This window comes from Strigops habroptila, chromosome 8 (genome assembly GCF_004027225.2).
Source record: "Strigops habroptila isolate Jane chromosome 8, bStrHab1.2.pri, whole genome shotgun sequence".
In the NCBI taxonomy this organism is placed as follows: Eukaryota; Metazoa; Chordata; class Aves; order Psittaciformes; family Psittacidae; genus Strigops; species Strigops habroptila.
This window is the reverse complement of record NC_044284.2, coordinates 47,609,805-47,631,925: the sequence shown is the minus strand read 5'-3', so window position 1 is coordinate 47,631,925 and position 22,121 is coordinate 47,609,805. Positions and strand designations below refer to the sequence as shown.

At 36.2% G+C, this 22,121-nt stretch overlaps 1 protein-coding gene across 5 annotated transcripts in view; it reads left to right on the top strand.

Annotated features, from left to right (window-relative positions):
• Positions 1–21,112, top strand: part of PRKACB (protein kinase cAMP-activated catalytic subunit beta) — a 73,975-nt gene extending 52,863 nt beyond the window's left edge. For 3 of the 5 annotated variants that reach the window (XM_030496449.2, XM_030496448.2, XM_030496447.1), the window contains 9 exons: positions 1,426–1,487; positions 2,386–2,514; positions 5,456–5,554; positions 6,567–6,649; positions 7,192–7,318; positions 9,561–9,656; positions 11,214–11,336; positions 13,372–13,536; positions 17,659–20,525. In XM_030496449.2, coding sequence (XP_030352309.1) covers positions 1,426–1,487; positions 2,386–2,514; positions 5,456–5,554; positions 6,567–6,649; positions 7,192–7,318; positions 9,561–9,656; positions 11,214–11,336; positions 13,372–13,536; positions 17,659–17,784 — 1,010 coding nt within the window. In that variant the 3' untranslated portion in view covers positions 17,785–20,525. Of the gene's footprint in view, positions 1–1,425; positions 1,488–2,385; positions 2,515–5,455; positions 5,555–6,566; positions 6,650–7,191; positions 7,319–9,560; positions 9,657–11,213; positions 11,337–13,371; positions 13,537–17,658 lie in introns of all 5 variants that reach the window. The other 2 variants (XM_030496446.1, XM_030496450.1) reach the window with 2 other exon arrangements.
• Positions 21,113–22,121: the final 1,009 nt, after the last annotated feature.

Below are 22,121 nucleotides of genomic sequence, written 5' to 3'. Positions count from 1 at the left end.
ACTCTGCTTAGCTATACACTTAGGGTAATAAATATGTTCCTCCTCTCTGATACTGCTTGTGATCTCATTGTGAGTGGATCTCATGCTTCAAATGCTATTTGGACCTTGAGGTCTGGGAGAACTTTTGACATTTTTTCTGAAATTTCAGTTATTTGCTCCTCCATCAGAGCCAGTGACTGTGGGAGCCATAAACCTCCCTTGAGTATTTTGTGGTAGTTGAGTCCCATAGCGCATTTGAGAGGGAGTCAAAAAGGAACACAAAGCAATTCAGCCTTCTCCAGGGCTGCCGTTGCTTTTCCTGCTGCTGTAAACTCCACCAGTACTAGAAAAGAATTTTTAAAAATGTCTCTGCGTAGACTCCAGTATTCTCTGAAAAGCACAAAAAAGTTCTGATTCGACAGACGATTGTTTACAACCCCATAAACCTAATTTTTTATGACCATTGGAAGGTAAATTACTGTTGCTAAAACATGTATTTCTAGATATTAACCAGAATACTTTTGGCACACTGCTCAGTATTTTTAGAAGTTGCTTGTGGCAGAACATCACAGTGCAGAAAATCTGCTGTTATTAATGCTGTATTATGTGAAATGATTCAGAGAACACAAAAACAGTAGGATATTTTCTTCTTGATTCTGTGACTCTTTCGGAACCTCAGCAATGTCTAAAACACCTCCTTTGTATGACTCTGCATTAAGTAATCTGCCTTGATCTGGCTGAGAATTGACATTAAAAAAAAAATAGAATAGCTGAAAAACGATCTAAACAAAATATGTTGGTGCACATTTTAAATAGCCATCTGGAATTTTACTGTTATACATTCCTTCAATTTCAAGTGAAAATCAATATTAAAAATACTTACTCTCTGACTGTGGGCATGCCTAATGTGCAGTGTCAGTGTAGCCCTGTGCTTTGTCTTTGCTTGCAGTAATGCTGTCCATTCGTTACTTGAGCTTGCAAACAGCCTTTAAATGAAGGTGATGAGGGGAAAAAGCAATGAGATTGGCATTATGCTTAATCAGCTGAAAGAAAATGTAACTTTTATTTAACAAAAATAGATTAAAAGTCTATCTTTGTGGAATGGCTATTGTAAATGTCAGGTGTTTGTGGTTTTTTCCCAGTCAAATTAAGAACATCTTGCATCACCTTAAAGCCTGCTTGCGTACACAGTATTGTGAGATAATAGAGCTGGTGTAGAATTTCTGTAGAATGATGTAGTTGCTCCAGAAAGCTTAGAGACCACCTGGAGATACTGTAAAAGTTCTAGAGGCATTGGTGCTTGCTTTCATACATGGGGAAAATAGTGTATTATGAGCTGAAGAAATAAGTTGATAATGAAGTATGCATACTTTGCTAACAAAGCATCTCCATTGCATCCATGACGAATTACATGAATTAAAATGTACTTTTTTTGTCTGCTTTCAGTGAAAGAGTTCCTAGCCAAAGCCAAAGAAGACTTTCTAAGAAAATGGGAAAGCCCCCCTCAGGTATCCGTCATTTAAGCATTCAATAATTTTCTCTATTGCAATTTTTTATGGTGTTATGTGTTATTAGTCTGTAATGAGCGGTGCAGAAAACAGAAATAAGTTTTATGCCATTTTTAAAGGAGTTTCCATTTTTAATGTCCGTCTCGTCATTGGAGTTCATCAGCAAAGACTTTTGGGTCTTCTCCATATTTGAGTCAATGATACGAATGATATTCTTCGTAAACATGACAAGACTCAAATCCTACTGGCATGGTTTAGCTGGCTTTTTATAACAATAAGCATCGGTACATCTGTCATCTACCCTGTTAATAACGGTATTAAGGGGAATTGAAGGTATTAAATCTACTGCATAGGACTTGGGGCAGGTTAAGGAGCTTGTTAGAGAGAAATCTCTTAAAAGCTGAACTTGGTTTGGCTTTTTGGGAAAGGGTCATTGTTTTTAAAGCAGCATTTGAAATGCCATGGTACTGAATATCTGAGAAAACTTACTCAGTGATATGTTCTCCAGACAGCTCTAATGTAGAACTGTCTCTAGAGCTTGGGGTTTTTTGCATGTTCTGATATTATTTTTTGTTAAGTATGAGGGTGTTATTTATCTGCATGTTAAATTCATGATCTGTTTACTCCATTTCTTACTAAGCATGTGTCATCTGTATGGACAAGTTATGGAAGTGTTGATACAATTCAGTTAAGTCTTTTTCTGTTATAATGAGTGCAATGTAAAATCTCTTATTAAAATTTGACAGGCATGAAATTGTAACAACAGTATAGTGGGCTATCATCTTTGATAAATGTAATTTTACTCAATTTTCTTTCATAAATTAATCCTGTTCATACAGTTAAAATTGTCTTTGGGTACTAGATTGTAAATAATGTCATTATATCCTTGTACATGTAGAATACTGCTGGCCTAGATGATTTTGAGAGGCAAAAAACCCTTGGAACAGGATCATTCGGGAGAGTAATGATGGTGAAACATAAAGCCACAGAACAGTATTATGCTATGAAGATACTGGACAAACAGAAGGTTGGTGTAACTTATAGTGGGATTTGTGGTACAAAAGAGTTTTATATAGATCAAGATCTGGTAACTGTGGCTAAATTGTGTTGAACAACTGTGCTTTTGCTTATCACATTTGGGTACTGGTGATACATGAAAAGCTTGGCTTTCTCTTTTAACCTGCTAATTCAGCTGTTGGGGCTGTGTCAAATTCTTACAACAGCCAATAACGTTCTTGGCAAGCTAAAGAGGCCCTAAGTAGTGTCCAAGGCATTAGTAAAATATTGTCAGTTAAATTCTTTGCTTAGCTTTTTGTAAGGTGGCCTATATATTCTTTGGCAAAACCAAAATGTAGTGCTGTAGTTAAATAAATAAATACACCTTTGCAGTGTAGCTCAAAATTCTGGAAGACTCTTTGGATCAGAAATTAACAAAATTTTCAATTGTAAACCATAATTTAACAAATAATTTCTTTTCCATTCTTGATCCCATGAGGTATTAACTTTTGTATGCATAATTATGTAATAATCCCATTGCACCTCCAGTAACTGCATAGATAGAACAGTGACCTCTCTCTCTGAACAGCTGTCACACAGTAGACATTTTCTGTGTTGAAAACTTAAATGCTGTAGTCTGAATCTGTATTGTTACTCCAGCCTGATTTAACAGTTTATTACTCTTAGATTAAGTAAGCAGCATCACTTGATAAAGTTTAAACTTTAAATAAAACAGAATTCTAGAATGCTAAGATGTATTTTAAAGGAATTTATCAATACAATTAGTTTTTAATGGTTTTGACAAGCCTTTCAGAAGTACATTATTTAGATTAGTAGATTCTTAGGTCCTCAATATAGGAGCTTTTCTTACTTTGTAAGGCGCTGTAAATAACTTTACTACTGTACAACAAAAATCATATTAAGAAAATATTAATCTGGCAAAGAGAACTTAATGATCAGCAACTGATAAAATGAAGTCAGCATTATCTCAATGTGGACTCTTGCACTTAGGCATTATTACATTCCTGAGTAATTATAGATAATGGAATTATGGCAGTGGCATAAACGGGTCCTTTATGAAATACACACTGTTTCAACGCAGCATACATAATTTTATGTCTATGTATTCTATTAGAAATATATTAGTGTTATATTAGTAACTTCTATTAACGGATCACAAAAATAAAAGATGGTTTAGGGAGAACCCATTTCTGTCACTTTCTATATTCTAGAAAACATACAGGTGTTTAAAATTAGACAGCTTGCAGGCTGCCTGTGATTTTTCGTTTACCTTTTACTTGAAAAAAGAGAAGGCATGTTGTGTATCCCTTTGTTATCCAGTCTTATGCTTGGTTCATCATGACATGTAGTAGATGTTGATGTAGCCAGAAGTTTTGTGTGTAAGGTTGTTAGTCCTTTATTTGTCTGGCTTGATTTAGGAAGGCTGTAGCATACTATTGCCTGGCTAGTTTAATTAATAATTGTTTTTAAAAAAAAAAAAAAAAAATTGTTAACAAAAACTTAGACACAAACAAGCTGCTGGAGAATCTGCCATTACTAGGTACCATTCGATCTACGAGAGGCTGTCATTAGACATGCCCTGAGCCTGAGCTTAAATGTGAGCAAAGGCGTGTTATCTGAGGTTCCAGTTCGATATTACAAAGTGTTAAGCAGCAGCTTCAGCCTGTGGTATTGCTGCCATCACTCTCCAGTATGTAACCAGCAGAAGATGGAGGAAGGGTGGTAAAGTCTTGTCTAGCATTGCAACTGAATGCCTCACAATATCAAATTAAAACCTGAGCTTGCTTGCTTTGATCACCAAGGTAATTCCAGAACCATAGCTTTTTTAGGGATGAAGCAGACGCTTCCCACACAAATGAGCTGATTTAAGCAAAATTTTTATTTGGTCCCTGAAGATCTGTGATTCAAAAGAGATTTAATATTTTTATCTCAGTATTTCTTTTGTATGACATTTATTTCAAAACGGGAGTGGTTTTTTTAGGTTCTACCTTTTGAATCTAAAAGTTAAATTTAAACATAGTTTCAATCAGGGTTGGAATATCTTGCTTATCTGTTATTTATAGCTGTTAGATTTGATTTCCAAACATGTAAAAACAGACTTGTTTTGATCACTCTTGTATGTTTTCTCCTTGTTTCCTTGGGAGGGGGGGGAAGGGGAAGTAACTTTTCTTGGAAATCATGCCATTCTCAAAATGAGATATATCTATATTGTGCAATAGGGATTAAGTAAAATAGAAAGAATTGATTATGCAATGTTGGGATTTTACACAAGGAAACCAATTGTTAATTACTGAAAAAAAGCAATCATCAGAAATCTGCCGTTTGCTGCCTTGTTAGCAGCTTAACATTATAATAGATTCCAAGAAGGTACCATTTAGATCTTTAATACTTTTGCTAAGCAGGAAAGCAAAACCCACTGAAAGGTCTGGCAGAGGTAACAATTGTTTATAAGAATGGAAATTTTGTATGTGTATTCTCCTGAGTCTTCTCCTCACTACTGTGTGAGCTATATCAAATAAGTCAGTTTACTGCTGTTCACACATAACAAAATTCATAATTAAATGTGTCTGACACAATTTCCTGCCTTTCTTAGCAAAGGGTCCAGGGACCAAATGGATTTTATTGAACTGTCATCTAGCTGCAGAAGTATTTCCATTACAAATGCAAGCAATTGTTACGAAAACATAGAGATGTTTTCCTGTTTCCTATATTTAGCAAGTAGTAAGAAACACTATTTCTACAGTTATCTGTGAACCATATTGCATCAGTATTACTTTTTAAAATGTTGTTAGACTTTTTAATCCTTCCTCCACACTGCTATTGTACTAGTAAACCATAAGGTTTTTTATTAACTGTAAAGTTACGAGCTTGCTTTCAGCTAATTGTTCTACACTGAAAAATATATCAACAACTGTAAAATGTCATACTTAAGACTGTTTTTCCTCTTCTAGGTCGTCAAACTGAAGCAAATAGAACACACACTGAATGAGAAGAGAATATTACAAGCGGTGAACTTTCCTTTCCTTGTAAAACTGGAGTATTCTTTTAAGGTAATCATTATTTTGAAAGTAGTTGTTTGGGTTTCAGGAAAGTGTGTGTTCAAACTTACATATTAAACCATTTAACTTTTATAGTACAATAGTTAAAGGGTTTTTGTTTCCAAAGATGCTTCACATGGCGCTGTTGCCAGGTCTTGAGCTTCAGTTCCTGCATTTGTGTGTACACTTGCACACACCCCAGATCATCAGGTGATGACTGAAAGGATATCTCCAAATAAATAAAAATTTAAAGAAATTAAACTAAATTCTTGGAGGTTTCGGAGGGAAACTGGCTTTTGTACAGCAGAGAGCTTGTAATCATCATTCTGTCTTTGAGAAAAAACAAAGGATGTATTTCTGTACCAGTATATTAAATGGTAAATTTGTAATTGTTCTGCAGGCTTTTTAGCAGAGATTTATATCTGAGGCAGGTCTTAGTGACAATCTTAACCACAAAGGAAGGAACTTCTCATAGCTTCTAATTTCATGGCATTATGTGTTTGTCTGTCTGTAAAGAAATCAGTATTTTCCTAATTTAGAGAATGGTATGTGTCCTCTATAATTCCTTCCTATTTTTTTTTCTTCTTCTTTCTTCTCTTTTAATACCAGTTAAAATGAGCAAAGATGTTCTACCTTAATCCTTACAGTTTTGAATTTTGGGGCAGGGGCTGTGGGAGACAAGTATATCTCAGTCTATCAATTCGGAACTTTTAAGAGTGGAAGGTCTTATCTTGCAGTAGGCATGTTATCCTCTCTTCCTTCACATCACTTACACACCATTCTGTGTCAGGAACTCACTGATTATTCAGATTTGCTTTAAAACAGATTTGTAGAGATACACGATGCTCCTTTTGTCATGCGCGTCTGCAGTCTTCCAAGAATTTCTACCTTTCTTGCTTTGCATTTAAGGTCATTTGATGACAATCTTTAGTTTACATTCTTTAATAGAATATATTGCATGTAGGAATTAGAGAGATTATAACATGCCTAATATGTATTCATGTGTGTTTACTTGCTTCCTTAGGACAATTCTAATTTATACATGGTAATGGAGTATGTTCCTGGTGGTGAAATGTTTTCACATCTAAGAAGAATCGGAAGGTTCAGGTGAGAGTATTAATAACATTATTTCTTTAAAAAGGCTTATATTGCTAAATTGAGAAGAGGGTTTTATAAAATTTGTTAGTATTGAAGAGAAAATTCTGAAGGGTTAAATGCATTTAAATTACTCCTCTTTCAGCGCTGAAACTAGTTAGGCAATGCAAAACTCATAATTATTTTTTATTTTTCAGTTAGTTAATGCAGGCATTTGTGATTTATGCATGATAGAATCTTGGAATTCCTATGCATATTGTCACTGAAATTGATGTTAGTTTCTAAAAGTAAAATTTAAAGTCTAAGCTCTGTGTTTTGGGATACATTTATTCCTGATTTGCATGTGTATTTCAGCTGCAAGACTTAAATACAGGAAATGATTGTATCAATTCTAAAATGTTTGCTGTTTGCTGGTTTGGTTTTTTTTCCCTTGTTACACAGGAAAAGAATCAGTTATAAGATACTTAATTTGTCTATCCCTGGCAGTTACATGGTTTTTTTCAGTATCTTAGCATAGCATTGGGGTACTTTAATATTCTTTTAATTCTTCACAGTGAACCACATGCACGGTTTTATGCAGCTCAGATAGTGCTAACATTTGAGTACCTCCATTCATTAGACCTCATCTACAGAGATCTAAAGCCTGAAAATCTTTTAATTGATCAGCAAGGATACATCCAGGTATGATGTTCTTCATATATTTAGATAGTGGAGTCTTGTGTTACAGTAAGGTTGGGTGATTCTAGAAAATGTGTTTAGAATAAATAGTCTTGAAGCTGGTTGGTATGTATTTAGGGAGCATTAAAATGCCCTACTGCTTAGTAATGGTTAAAACCATTGGATTTTACTTCCTCTGATAAGTATGCACAATGGAGCTGTCTGCGGTTGAGTGAGTTGTCAAGGTTTCCCTTGGGGTTTGTGGTGTGAAGTAGGTGATTACATGGCTCTGTTCATCTGACCTATTTTAGATGTCTGCCCTAGAACAAGACAAACAGTGCCCTAAAATGTCTGGTTCTCTGCATTGTCTATATAAATGGTTTAGGATAACCAGCTTAGATGTCAACACCAACACTGTAGTACTTCATTCAGATGAATCCCACCCTTGGATTCACAGCACACCTGGAATAAGAGCTGAGCTGAGACAAGATCAGAATTGCAGTGCTGCAAATGGCGGCTTTGGTTTTACAACAGCCTCTTATGGCAGCTCCTCACCTTCCTTTTAGCTCTTCTGTTTTTTATAACTGGCAAATGGTATACAGTTGTATACCAAAAGGTGGTATACAGTAACAAGCACTCTGCAGTGCTTTGCAGTCCTTAAATGATAGGAGCAATTCTTTCCTCATTGTGTCAGCTTTTGCCATAGCAGAATCTAACGGGAGAAAACATAATAAGAATGTTTGAGAGAAGTAGAAAGGGTTCATATCTTATGTTGTTTATAAGTGTAAAATAATCTTGTATGGAGAATAAAATAACACCGTAGGGAGAAGTACAAGTTCTATTACTGTGATTGGGGAACACCATTAATGTAAAGCTATGAATGGTGTACTCCAGAATTGGTGACTCTATGTGGCAACAGTATGGTTTTGTAATGGTGGGCATACTGCAAATGTTAATGGGTCCAGCAGTCACTCTTTCCGTGTGAAATTGGTTCACTTCTGCTTCTGAACGGGGTGGGGGGTGTGTGTGTGTGTCATACATTGATACTGCAGCTCCAGCTTAATTTTTGTTTAGAAACTGCATTAAGTTTTAATTTTAAAGCCATTACCGTTTGTCTCATGTCTGCAGTGTATTTTTCTTATGTAGGCTGTGCATTCACAAACACAGCAATGATTCTTTGCTGACTGAAGCAGGTCTGTCTAGCCAGTACGTCACCCTCTCTGTTCAGTTCCAGCTGTGATTGCTGTTTCTACCAAAAACAAAGCAAAAAAAGCTGCCTTGATAGTTTGGAGTTTGGATCGTTTAATTGTGACAGTAGTGTATCAGAAACATCAACATAGGATATTGTATAATTAGCAATTACTATTGTGGTATAGTATGTTTTCTCAGGAAGTGGGTTGAAAAAGGTACAAAGAAGGAGGAAACAAAAGAAACAGATCTCCAAACTTGATGACTTGAAACTGACCCTAGAGTTTCACATGAAATTCCCTGGCTTTCCGTATTTATTCCACAATACAGTCCAGCAAAAATCACACACCTATCATCACATACAAAGTTCTGAAACTTACTGCAGAAACCATGACAAGTGGAATGAGGAGCTTATAATGGCCAATAACTTGCCATTTGTGAATACAGTTACTGCTGCATTTCCCCCGCCCCAGTCCTCAAATAAACAAGCTTGAGTCTGGTGATGCTTTCAAAGATACTCAGAATCAGAAGTTACTGGAAGACCTCTTTCATGTTGTCTTATTCCCACACTAATTTTACATGTAACCTTTATACACTTATGCAATAAAATTCTAAATTTACAAGACTGGCAGATATCTTGACCCTTTTTGTGATTCATGTATTTGTTAACTAAAGGAAAAGATAAATATTTGTTCATATTCATGTTCTTTAAACTTCCAGCAGTATAAACAGTCTGATGTAAAAAGTATAAGTGATTAATGTGATTGCAGAACATGTGGGAGATAAGTAAGCCATAGTTCCCGCTGATTTTTTAAATTATAAATGGAAGCTTGAGTCAGGGGGAAGATGTATTTTGTTACTTTTATCATGTCATTTTATCATGGGAAACCTTTTATCTGTCTTAATTGGAAGTATCAGAAGGACTAGCTATTACAGGTACATCTGACTATATGATACTACGTGATTAGAAAAACAAATGCTTCCTCTGTATAAAATAGCTTGCTAAAATATTTCAAAAGTACTTGATTTTAAATTTCTTCATGCAAATGCACTTACAATTTATTTCTTCTGCTGACAGGTCACGGACTTTGGCTTTGCAAAAAGAGTAAAAGGAAGAACTTGGACGTTATGTGGGACTCCAGAATACCTGGCACCTGAAATAATTCTCAGCAAGGTACTTAGTCTTGTTACTTAGCCATGTACTTGATGCAGTTCGAACTTATCACCCAATTATTAAACTCAGAGGCATAACCGATTGCCAATACTTCCAAAAATCAAATCTTGACTAGTCAACTCTTGATGATAATTACACAAAGTGCAGTTGTTGCATTCTAAATATTTTTTAGCATGCTAAAATGTACTCCAGAGCAGAGATTTTCACATAACTGTACACAACTTTCTACATATGTTTGCCATGTAACTTGTGAGGTAAAAAGGGATTTAAAGAATCTCTAACGAGGTAATTTAACTGGCATCCTTGTCAGAAAGCAGATGTGAATGTTTATATTCTGAAGTGTTAACAGACTAGAACAGGAGCTCCAGAGCTATCGAGAACCACATTGGGTGAGTCAGTAGTCATTAAATAATTAGTTGCAGAGTGTTTCAGGTTTAAGGCACTTTACATGAAGTCAAACATAACAAACCACTGCTCTTACACATCAAGTACATGCAGTCCAACCTTATTATTGAGGACTTTGTCTCTTTACTTGCACTAAGTGTTAAAATAGAAGAAATATCATATAGGTGCTCAACTGCAGCCCTTCATTTTTTTGCAAAGGTAAAAAGCAGTTCCATAAACTGTATATGATACAGTCACAATTTATAATGTTAAATTGTGCATTTAATATACAGTATTGTGCATTTAATATGCAGTTTAAATACCCTTTGAGGTCTAAAAGTAAACAAAACATACTTTTATTCAGGGAGAAAATGTTTGTCATTTGAAGCTTTTTTGCCCCTATGTAGCTAAAGCAGCAGAATAAATTGCAGTGTATCTACTACAAATTCTCCATAGTAGATTTTTGAGGAAAGTCCAATCATAACCCTGAGCTTTGTAAAAGATCTCGGAGAAAACATAAAATTCATGGGGTTGGTGGGGTTTTCTATCTTCCTCTCCCCTCCCTCCCCCCCCCAGTATTAAATAGGATTTCCTAATTCTTTTCTCTTCAGGCTTTAAAGATCTTGTTATAAATGAGTCTATAACAACTAATTTACTAAACCTAAGCCCTTGTAGCTAGTTGACTAAATATGAAAACCAATGTTCTGAAATGTGGATAATCAAGCAAAAATATATACAGTATAGGAAGTATTGTTATATTTCATGAAATTTTCCTAAGCTTTGAAAGATGTTTCATTCTTTAACAAGATTATTTTGATTTAAATAAATAAATAAGTAAATTGTGGCCATTTCTGTCACTTGGGGAGTCTTTGTCACATCAGTGTAAAGACATCGCTGAAACTCAGCCCAGGAATATGTGCAAAATGTTTCACTTTCATCACTGTTTCACGGTCATCACTGCATTAGGTTTTAAGTACATTGCTGTTGGAATCTGTGAGCTTCAGGAATCTGTGAGCTTCAGAGATCTGTGAGCTTTGGTTTGAACGAGGTTATAAGTTCTGTATGAAACAAGCAATAATGCATTTGCTTTCTTTCTATTCCATGGATAGATACTGAAAATCTTTTAACTGTGTTAGAAATGGTACTAACAGTAGTATTTCTCCTTTTATCCAGGGTTACAACAAGGCAGTGGATTGGTGGGCATTAGGAGTGCTAATCTATGAAATGGCAGCTGGATATCCCCCATTCTTTGCAGATCAGCCCATTCAAATTTACGAGAAGATTGTGTCTGGCAAGGTGAGTGAAGGCTTTGTGTATTTTTGCAAACGTAGTTGTTTGTCTTTGCAGAACCTGTTTTTTGTGTGGAGTAGATGCAGAATTTACTGGCTACTAGACAGTGAGTGATTTGGAAAGAACATGAGAAAAGTTTGTAATGTATACTTCTTAAGGACAGACCTTGTTACAGTAATATTAAAAATAAAAGGTCTAAAAATCTGTTCCCCGCCTTCAAATGCAAGTTAATAAATTTACAGACATTGTGGTATTATATCCTTTTATGCTTGGATAAAAATGATCTAATGACTATTAACAGTTATTAGCTGCATGCTTTATTTGCCTAGCTATTTTCTTTTCTAGAAATATTTTTGAGAAGCTCTAAGGAGTTTCCATAATTCATAGTAGATTTCTTTACTTCTGCAGTCCTGTAGTTTGAGACATGTCAAATGTTCTGTTCAGCTTTCATTGTTGTATAAAATTTTTAAGCAATGCTCCCAACTTTTCCCTTTTATTTTTTCATGAATAGCTCTTAGTGAGATGTGATTATTCTGTTGTTTCTCCTGCCAGCCAATGTTGTCTCTTCATGTTTCTTTGTGCTCACTTGATTTGTTATGGTTCTTCTCTTCCTTGTCCCTACATAAACACATGCTGTGCCACTTCTTATGTACTTCTGGAATTCTAATCAGGGGAAGGAGCCTCAGTAGGCCCTGTGGTATGCTGCAATGAGACTGATTCCTGTCTAGGACCGTATTTAAATCAGGAAGGTGGTTGCTGTAATACTGTGACCCTTCAGCTGTCTCCATGAATATACAGGAATTTATTTACTAAGATACACTTTTAAAGAAATGTTTATCTTCTAAAGTAAGAAAACTAGGGCCTTTTTTTTTTCAGTTGTATCTAATTTGCTCAACATTTGTACTGTTAATCGTCTACCTTTTTTACGGTGTCCACGGATGGTTGCAGAAACAGCACTGGATGTGAACTCTGGAAACTCAAAAATTCAGTTCTCAGCTAGCAGTATGTTTCCGTTATAGCCTTAAGTCTTTTATTTAATCTACCTTATGCACCTAGTTCTCTACTTAAAAATTGAGTTAGTGTTTCCTTACTGCTCAGATGTCTAGGTATTACATTCATTAAAATCTGTGAATTTTTTTGTACTACAGTAGAGCCGTACTGACAGATAAACTGAACCAGTGACCTTGATTATCAGATCTCTTGATTTTGCAACACTTTTTGTGTGTTTGACATAATGTATTTTAACATTTTTATGTAAATAATTCCATCTTCTGCATTTACATCATAACTGATCAGCTGGATGTACGGAGTGTCAGACGCTGAGACTATAGGCAAATACGACTTTCTGCCTGTTCTTTTCCCCTTTCTTCTCTCTGCCATCTCAAATGGTATCAGCAGATCTTTTGCTAGTAAACCCCATGTAATTACATTCCATGAGTGATCTTCAAATATTTCTTAGCCAGGTTTGATTGAATTGTATTGGCAAGTCACTTCAAATAGTGCTGTATTATTTATCCAATGATGTTGGTGTGTTCAATTATCAGACACAGATTACAGTACAGCAGAAAGTTCCAGATTGAATTTTCATATATGATTGCTGAATGATACTTCAGAGCATACATATGCTTTAATATACTGTATCTCCTATGTGTGTGTATATATACACAATATAACCTAAAAATTTATTCCTAGAAGATAGTTAAAAATGCCTTGAGATGATGTGCTGGTGAGACACCAAGTTAAATTTAGCTTTGATATTATTATTACATTAATATTTTTCCCCAACTCAATCAGATCTAGAAACGTTCAGTTCAGAAAATGGTAGATGGACAAGGTAATGCTATTGAAAAAGGCTCTGTGAAACAGAAATACATGTGCAACAGTAATAATAGCTCTTTTCATGCATTCCTACTTGATTTGTATTTAGAGGAAGAATAAGAAGTGGCACAATGTTTCATTTTGTGTGAATGTTGGTTTACTTTGCAGGCGGAAGAATCAAACTTCTGTATTGTTTTTTAATGTTGTGGATGTATAATTTTAGGTAAGGTTCCCATCGCACTTCAGTTCAGACCTAAAGGATCTTCTAAGAAATTTACTCCAGGTAGATTTGACCAAACGATATGGAAATCTCAAGAATGGTGTAAATGACATAAAGAATCACAAGTGGTTTGCAACTACAGATTGGATTGCCATTTATCAGAGAAAGGTAAGACCCTTCCTGATTAGAACTATTACAGGTCTTTAAGGAGTTAAAATAAAATTTCTGATTAGTTTGTTTATTTTTTGCTTTCCTAAATCTGTCACTTGTAGTTAAAGTGAGAAAAGGTGACAGTAGTTTAAGACTCTGAAGAATATATACTGATTGAATTATGTTTGTTTCTCGTTGGTATTTTACCCTAGACCTCTGTGTACATTCATGTTCTCTTAACACTTGTTGTGCTTTAGTCTATTTCTGGAATATCTCAGAATGAGCCATCTCCTGCCTCTCTCGCTTCTCATTTAACCCGTGCTATAGTGGCATCTATAAATACTCCTCCACAGCAGAGAGGAATCTCTTTTCCTTTCCAGCTAGTTCTTAGCAGTCAGGCTGTGCTTCAGTGCAGAGAAGCTCTAGCCAAAGCTGGAGCTTTTCTTTTTCTGCTAAAGAAGCACGCCGCCGCCTCCTTGCTCTTGCTTTATCTGTGACTGGGGCTGCATCATGCAGAGAATGTCTATGCTCAGTCCTCAGTATCTACTGAGGAGTTTTTGTCTTCTGACACTACACGTTAATTGACTGCAGTTCCAGTGGCAAAAGCCGTGCGAATTGCTTTTTTCTGGCATTTTTAGAATGGCTTTCTAGACCTGCCTGACCAACATGACTTGTAATGTGGTTTTTAGAAAGTCCATGCCCAGTCCACGCTATAAAATTTGGGCCTGCATAAGAATGAAAGCAACAGAGACAATTGGGAATATTTTCAGAGCACAAGCAGCCAGTAGTGTGTCAGAGGGGAGCACATCAGTAGCTTCCAGGATGAATGAAGCATAGCTGGGAGAGGAAGCTGAAGAAAGGGATGAGGATGATGACAATTCAGTCTAGGTCTGTCTTTCAGTAGCTCCAAAGCTCCTTCTCCCCTTGAGGGTAGAATTAAAGTTAAATATCTGTAAATCAGTGTGGAAGCACATTCCTAAGAAATTAATTGTTCTCTTAAATGCAACCTCTGAATTCTCTTTTTCTTTTTAAATGGGCAACCAATAAAAAACTAAAATAACTTCATTGGTGTTGCCCCAGAATGCTCAGGTGGAAAAATAATTTTGTGTCCAGATACTGGTAAAAATGTTAGTTAAGTGATAGTATTTGGAAGAATTGGTTTGAATTTGAAACACTAACAGTCTTCACTATAAAGGCACGAACTTGCTGCTGTAACAGCAGTATTTTAAAGGCCAAACCTAAAAACTAACAATAGTTTATAAAAAGAAACTGGTTGTTTGGCTACACAAATTGACAGTACAGTTGTTGTATTATTCACTAATGTATTAATTACTACAAGACAGGGTACAATTAACACATCCTGTGTTCTTTGTAGTAAGTATAGATGTTTTTAAGAAAAGATTCCCCATTGCAGAATTGTAATTATCTTTTCTTTGCTTTCTTAATGCCTGTTTACAAGGCAGATTTACATGCACTGAGTTTCATTTGCCACTATGCTGTCTGGGGACACCAAGGCCCCATAATAAATATTAAGTCAGATGTTTTAATACTGTGCTGAATATTCTTAGCATTGCTAGTGCACTGCTGTGGAGAATTACTTTCACAGAAACAAGAAGTATTTTAAAACATGAACAAGTAATACAGTCAGAATAGCTATTACTAGTTTTAAAGGATTGTGAAAAGTGATGCTGAATGAGTTGGGAACTTCTCTTTATAAGGAATAAATACTGTAATATTGAGGGTCTGAAACAACAGCATGGATCGTAGTATCATCTAAGCAGCCATAGAAATACAGCAGTAAATTCGAGGTTTATACCAGCTTTTCACAGCAGCTGCTACCACAGCATGTATTTTCCTGAATCCCCTTGGCAGCTAATGTAATGTGAATAATTTGTTAGGCTACAGTTGTAAGTGAACCAGTCAATTACTTAGTATTTCAGATAAGATCAAGTCTCGTTTTCTTTCTTTGTGTGGCTGTTTATTAAAATGCTGCCTGATTATATGGTTGTACCTAGGGCAGACCAGGTATTTCTGCTATAACCAGTGTTATCTCCTGCAGTGTCCTTTTAGCAATTTCCTTAGTGAAGATAATAGGAAAAAGTCTGAGGCATCTGATTTGAACATGTTCTAAAATTCCAGCAGTAATAAGATACTTCATGTGCTCTGAGCTTTGTTGTAAGAGAGTTCTTGAAAATCAATTTGAGAAGACACAGAGACAGAATTCAGGTGATGACAACTGTGTGGCTTTGTAGGCTAGGTATGTACACAGACTGTGTATTCTGTCAGGATAAATTGCCTAAACACTTACATTGTTTCAGGAACAAAAGGTACACACATACCAATTATAGCACAGTCTATAAATGCCAGAAGTTAGTGTTATTTCTTGGGGGTGTATAGTGTTATCACCCAAACTCAGCAGAGCTTAGTTGGTATTAGTATGTGGTGTAACTCTTTAATTTACTGATTTCTACACACACACCACATCTACCCAGGGCAATGAGCAGTTCCACAGTTGCACAGTATGATCTGATCCCCTGCCTCAGCTGGAGCTATGCCTGCCCTGCTTATCTGTCTCCCCACCGTGTTGCCTCTGGCACACATACTCCTTGGGACGTCCCCAAGAGAGATACTTGTCTGATTACTTTGCATTTCCAGGTTTAAATTTGCATCAGCTCAATGATTTTGCTGTAATTTTGCTTACTGCAAAGGTGGATAAATTAGGTACCTCTCAAATGAAAAAGAGAAATGCAGTACTGATAATCATCGCCTCACACTTCTGTTTGTCCTAGACCTACTGTTGTTACAGTAGAGCATCTCTCCTTCTCCCTGGTCTTCCACTCTCTCTGGTCCCTCCCTTACCATCCATTCTTCATCACTGCCTCCCATCAACCCCGAATCTTGCATATTCCTTCTTCCAGCATGCAGCTGATTCTAAAATTTCACTTACTTTAAAAAGTAATTAAGCTTAATTTTGAACTTTTTGACATGTGATAGACTAGAAGGATTAATATTTGAATTAATATTAGCTAAGTGAAGGTAGAGTTTAGTAGTCTGATCCCTAAAATAGCATTTCAGTGTCTGCAAGTTGGCAACAATTTCGTTTTTCTTCCCTCCACCTCTCCACTTTTCTCCCTCTTCCCCTGACTGTGTAGGGACAGTAAAATGCAGGTATGTCCCTGTGCAGATCCGCATCTTCATTTATTGTCATTTCAGTTTAACTTCCAAGATGAGTAGAGGCTGAAAGTAGGGACAGATTAAGACTGTTCAGTTGTATCCAAACCCAAGGATTTTATTGTAAGATCGACTTCAGGAAGCTGTAGGTTCCCTCAATTTTAAGAAACAGCAGTTAAGAGGGTCCTGGAAAATGGCTGGTTCCAATACCTGAGTGTGAATGGCTTACTGCCATACAGCTGACATCAGACGTATTGAATCTCATGGCCAATCGAGTATATATGTGGATCCAAGAGGATATGCAGGTAGTCTTTACCAGAACGGTTTTTTCATCATTAATTAGAGCTGTGCTGGCTTTCTGTACAGTCTTTAGCAACCTCTTCAAGACACTGCTTGTCTCTCACTTGTGGCCTAGTTTCAGAAAGGCTTTCACTTCTCACAGTTAGGTCCCAGGAGGAACTTTGCAGGAAATGCAGAACAAATTGTTTTAAACTTGTATTAGTTTAGTTTTCATCTGGAAATGGAGGATTGATGTAAGTAGGAGGAGAGGGATTCCAAACTGATTTTTGGGTAGTGTTGATGGTAATCAACCTACTCTGCTTCCGCTGTGACTATGTGACGGTGCTGTGCAGCCTGCGCTGTGCTGGGAGCTGCACCACGCAGCTGATGAGCTGCAGGGAGCAGGATCCCTTCTGCAAGAAGAGAACTAAGCTTTGTTTTGAAGCGGGAGCAATTTTTAATTGATGATGGTCAGTGAGATACTAGTCTCTTTCAGCTTACATTCATAGATCTAGACCTGTACCTTCTTAGACTGGTTTTATTTGTGCCATGACTTTAAGCTGTAATACCTAGTTTCTTGGCAGGACGGGAATATTGTTGTGCTCATTATCACAATGTTAATTCTAAGGGTATTAGGGCAATAACATTTCAAGTGCCTCTTTTTTTTTCCTTTTTCCTCACCAAATACAGGTAGAAGCTCCATTCATACCAAAGTGCAGAGGCCCTGGAGATACCAGCAACTTTGATGACTATGAAGAAGAAGATATTCGTGCGTCTCTAACAGAAAAATGTGCAAAAGAATTTGCTGATTTTTAGTAGGAGTAAGAGGACAAGATGACATCAGGGCTCACATTGGGATCTTTGCACTCTGTTAACAGATGAGGTGGAGCTGAGACCATCATATGTCAAAACAGTTACCTAGTTACTTCATTCCACAAAGCTGACTGAGGTCTTTATTGCCATCTTCCATGTGTGCAGTTTGCACCAACCCTTCTAACTAGGCACAATTAAGCAAGCACTGTTTGTGCAGTAACACAGAATAATAGACCACTTTCCTACTTAACTTTGGTTTCTGTCGTTCTTTGTTTCTGTGTATTGTTCATTTTCCCCCTTTAAAATGAAGTAGTTTTTTACCCAAGAATGCTCCATTTTATTTTGAATAATGTATTATTTGTGTGAGTGAAATGGAAGGTGTTGCGGCTAGTGTGATTTAGACTGAAGTGAAAGATAAATGTTGCTTCTAGTCTGTGCCAGCCAATAATTCTTGTCTGTCTTGTGTCTGATGCTACAATTTATAATAATTTTTTAGTAGCTCAGACTAAACCTAGCCAACATTTTTAGCATTTTTGAAGGTAGTATTTATCGCCATATAAATGTCTGCTAAATTAACTTAAAAACATTTCTTCCTGGAGACTGACCAAAATTCAGTAGAATCAATTGGATGGCTTATGTAGGGGACAGTAGCTAGACCCCGTGCCTTGGTTTTCTACATCCCTGTGGTTTTTGTCACTGCCTCCTTCCTTTCTATTTCCCACCTAGGCAGTAGGTAAATTGCCATAACCAGACTGTACCATGGAGAGCTTACAGTCTTGTGAGAGGGAGTAATTCTACGTGGTCTGGATTTTGGACCGTATCTAACCAAGTCAACTTACCAGCATTTCAGTTGGCAGGTATGAAATGGTTTTTTTAAGAACATGAACCCTAAACTCTTAAAGAAACTTTTGGTCAGTATTGTAGAGAATATGATTCATTTTGATTCACGTTTTCTTTCTTCTTTTAAAGCCAATGTTTGGGCTCCCCGAGTATTCCTTGGTTTTGAGCCTTTTTTGATTGAAAAAGGCACCCATTAAAATAACCACCACCACACAACAAAAAGCAAAATGCGCTCTGCCATTAGCTATGACAAACAAATGGTTTAGCAAATGCAACATAATGTTCTAGATGCATCGCTGGATGAACACGGTTATTTTTTGTTAGCTGTTAAGAATAAGAGGTTCTTGCCAAGTTTTTATTCTGGTATACTATATTAGTAAACTGAGGATGGAGTACTGCTACAATCATTTTCTTTTTAATTACAGCACTTCATTCACGAAGAAAAGTTTCAAAACTGCAACAGCTGGTTTGGTTTTAGTTGCATTGTGTCTTCATTTCTAACCTACTTTCTTTCAATCAAACAGAATGTATGGTCACACAGATATAAGTATTTGGGCTTAATTGTTTTGTATACTCTCACCAACTGACTTAAAAGATACCGCTATCATGTGCTAGCTTTGGGCACTTTTACACATTTAATTCAATGTTAATAATCAGTGGCTCAGCACTTTTTGGGGGTTGCTTTTAAACTTATTCATAGTAGTTTTATTTGTACACTTGATTCCGGCTGTCTCAGTGACCTGTCTTAAAACAGCACATCTAAACAATTTAAACTAGACTCATATTTTATGATCAATTTACATGCATACAAGGATGAATTGTTTTTAAAGAAAATGAGCTATATTGGTATGTAGCCATTGTATTTGTTTGAATGCCAATGCAAATACACCACTGGCATTCCCTCCTTTTAATCTGTTTGACACTCCTTTAAGAAAAGCCTTTGTAGACATTTTACAAAAGAATGAGAGACGTACCATCAACATTCTGTATGTTTAGGTTGTTGAGCATTTTTGCACAACGTCATTAGGAGGCTGACACTGAATGCAGTCTTTGTCCACCCATATTTACATATGTGCAAGAAAAGTATAAGATACTTTGCTGTAGCAAATTTTATGTAACAAAGATATATCGTCACATTAATAAATTTAAAGAAATCCTTTGTATGAAAATGTTAAAATCTTTTGTATTTCATTTAGACCAAGGACATGCTGCTGTATGCTAGCTGTATGCGATAAATTCTACAGTAACTTTGTTGTCGTTTATGAACTTTAAAAGATTTTAATAAATGTTGGAGATCACAATTTGATTCTGTTATGATTTTAATTTTTAATCATTACCTTTATAATTCTAGTAAGGATCAGAGATTTTTTTTCTGTTTTGTAAAATACTGTAATCATTCATCTTGCGTGTACAATAAGACAAAAGTCTAGGATTGGTTCTGACGTGTCTGATATCCAGATTAAACTCTACATGGGCATAAGTGGAAAAGTCATCTTAACACCGTGATATTATGCTAGTTTTTAATTTTATGAAAATCCTGTTAGAAAGTAAAATACTTTTCCAATATGGCATAATAGACTTCAGTATGGAAATGAGATTCTATTTTGGAAAAGGAGGGGAAGTGTGCAATTTCCAAGGCATTAGTGAGTACATTTGACAATGTGAGTATTATACAACCCTCTCATTTAAACACAGTCATAAAATATAACTACAGAATATTATGTTACCTGTATTTAATTTGAAAAATCCTTTTCACAATATGGAAAAATTGTATATCTATGACAGTAGAAGCTTGTTAATTTTACACATTTGAGGAATTAAGTGTTGAACTATATGGTATATTTTAATTGTATTCTAGTTGTATGTAACTTTCATTTCCAACATAAAGGATTGTATCTCATTAAGTAAATTGCTTTTTTTATTATCTTGTCAGTTGCATTAAAACCCTTATTTTTAAATCCTTTAAAGTATTTTACTAATTTTTGCAAATAATTAGATGTTTTTAAGTGCTGCAATAGTGTGCAATATAGTAAACATTTATATACAGAAGTGCAAATTAAATTATGTACAACACTTGTGCTGCTTCTTTGTGAATCAGAATGTTGTATGATGAGAGTCGTTGCATCTCCCCATACACTGCAAACAGGGTTTGAAAGTCAGAGGAAAAGGTTATGAAACATACCGTACATACTAGTTGGGACACATTAAGCTTTACACTGACTAGGGGGTTTGGAGAAGATGGTGTGGAGAACATGAAAGGCACTGTGAGATGTCAGTGAATTGGACGTCATAGACAATCAAAAGCAAGCAAGGTGATCATTAGCAGCAATATTGTTTGTCTTCATATTTTCACCTTCAGACTCGATGCTTTTTATTAAAGATAATTGCCTGTTTTTAAACTGTCTGCAGATCCTGCTGTACAAACTTTGTGCTGTGTCTCATTGTGCTGTGAAACAACTGATAGAAGTAAAGACTGTTCATGGTCTTGGCATTGTCTGTCTTGAGGCTTTTTCCGCAAGTGGTGTTCGGAGAGGCTCTGGTACCTGCTCTCTGTAAGGCAGCTCCTCCTCTTCCCGCTTTTGGAGCGGAGCTTCGGCCTCTTTGCTTCTGCTGCTGTACGCCTACTGACTGTGGTTTTGTGTTCTTCATGGTTTCGTGGTACAAATGCTGTATTACATTTTAAAGACCTTTGTACTTTTTCTAAAGCTGAGCTAAGAAACTGTAAAAAGGTTGTCTTTGCTTTTACTACAGCTCCCATGCAAACACGGCATGTCGAGCAGCAGATTTGAAGGTGTCATTCAAATCTGTTGTTGTTCTCATTTGCCGCGTGTAAGGAGGACTTATCCCAGATAAGAATTTGATAGCCATTCCATAAGAAACTGGTAGGAAGATTATTCCATTCTCCAGGTGGGGTGTGTGTAGCTGATCTGGATATGTGTGTGACAAAAAGTTTTATGAGCACCATAGTTTTACAAGTGTGGGTCTTGCACACATTTTAAGAATGTTTTTAATAGAGAGCTGGAGGAATCAACTCATCTGAGGCCTCTGAGGGAGCGATAAAATGAATGTTTGGGGTCAGGTTGGGCAGTGATCACTTCCAGTAAAAGGGTTAGAGGTCCACAAGGATGTTTAAATGTCTTACAGATAGTACATATTTGTCATCTTACATCATAGAAATTATGTGAAGTGTTGCATTTTTTTAGAAGGATGAAATGGGCATCTTGAGATAGCTTCCCTTCTTTTCAATTCGATGATGAATAGAGGTTCAAGTTAGATCTGAGGTCTGGTGACATTTAACCTTTTGCTGTTGAGTTGGGGGGGTATACTACAAAAAAGGGGTGCCTGCCTGAAGGAACTTGCATATATTGAAAATGTAATTTATTCTTATAATTTACTACTGCAAAAGATTCCTACCTCAGTGGGATAACGGCAGCTTGAGGTTTCCGTGAAATCACTGGGATGAGCTCCCAGTGGTCTATTTCAAAGCCAGTAAAATTTCC